Source organism: Buceros rhinoceros, unplaced genomic scaffold, assembly GCF_000710305.1.
Source record: "Buceros rhinoceros silvestris isolate BGI_N320 unplaced genomic scaffold, ASM71030v1 scaffold22610, whole genome shotgun sequence".
NCBI lineage: Eukaryota > Metazoa > Chordata > Aves > Bucerotiformes > Bucerotidae > Buceros > Buceros rhinoceros.
In genome coordinates, this window is record NW_010388223.1 from 8,579 (window position 1) to 8,815 (window position 237).

The 237-nt window shown below is 62.0% G+C and overlaps 1 protein-coding gene across 1 annotated transcript in view; it reads right to left on the reverse strand.

Moving 5' to 3' along the window:
* The window catches only part of LOC104501423, a 2,436-nt gene extending 2,258 nt beyond the window's left edge, over positions 1 to 178 (reverse strand). The window contains exon 1 of the mRNA XM_010145234.1: positions 43 to 178. Within this exon, the coding sequence (XP_010143536.1) occupies positions 43 to 178 (136 nt within the window). The remainder of the gene's footprint in view (positions 1 to 42) is intronic.
* Between the last annotated feature and the right edge of the window lie 59 nt (positions 179 to 237).

Here is a 237-nt window from a genome sequence, read left to right on the forward strand (position 1 = left end):
GCGACCCGGGCGGGCTGTGGCTTCCGGCTGAAGTGCTCCCACTCCTGGCACGGCTCTTGTCCCTGATCACTCGGGCACGATGCTTCTCGATCACTATTTCCACTCCCTTACTCAGCGTTTTGGGTAGATCTTTCACCTCCTCAGGGAGCAAATCAAGGGCCTTGGCTACGTCCTGCATCGCGGGCTCCACCTTCCGCTCTACGCGGCGTCCGTCGGAGCCAGACGCTCCTCCACCCT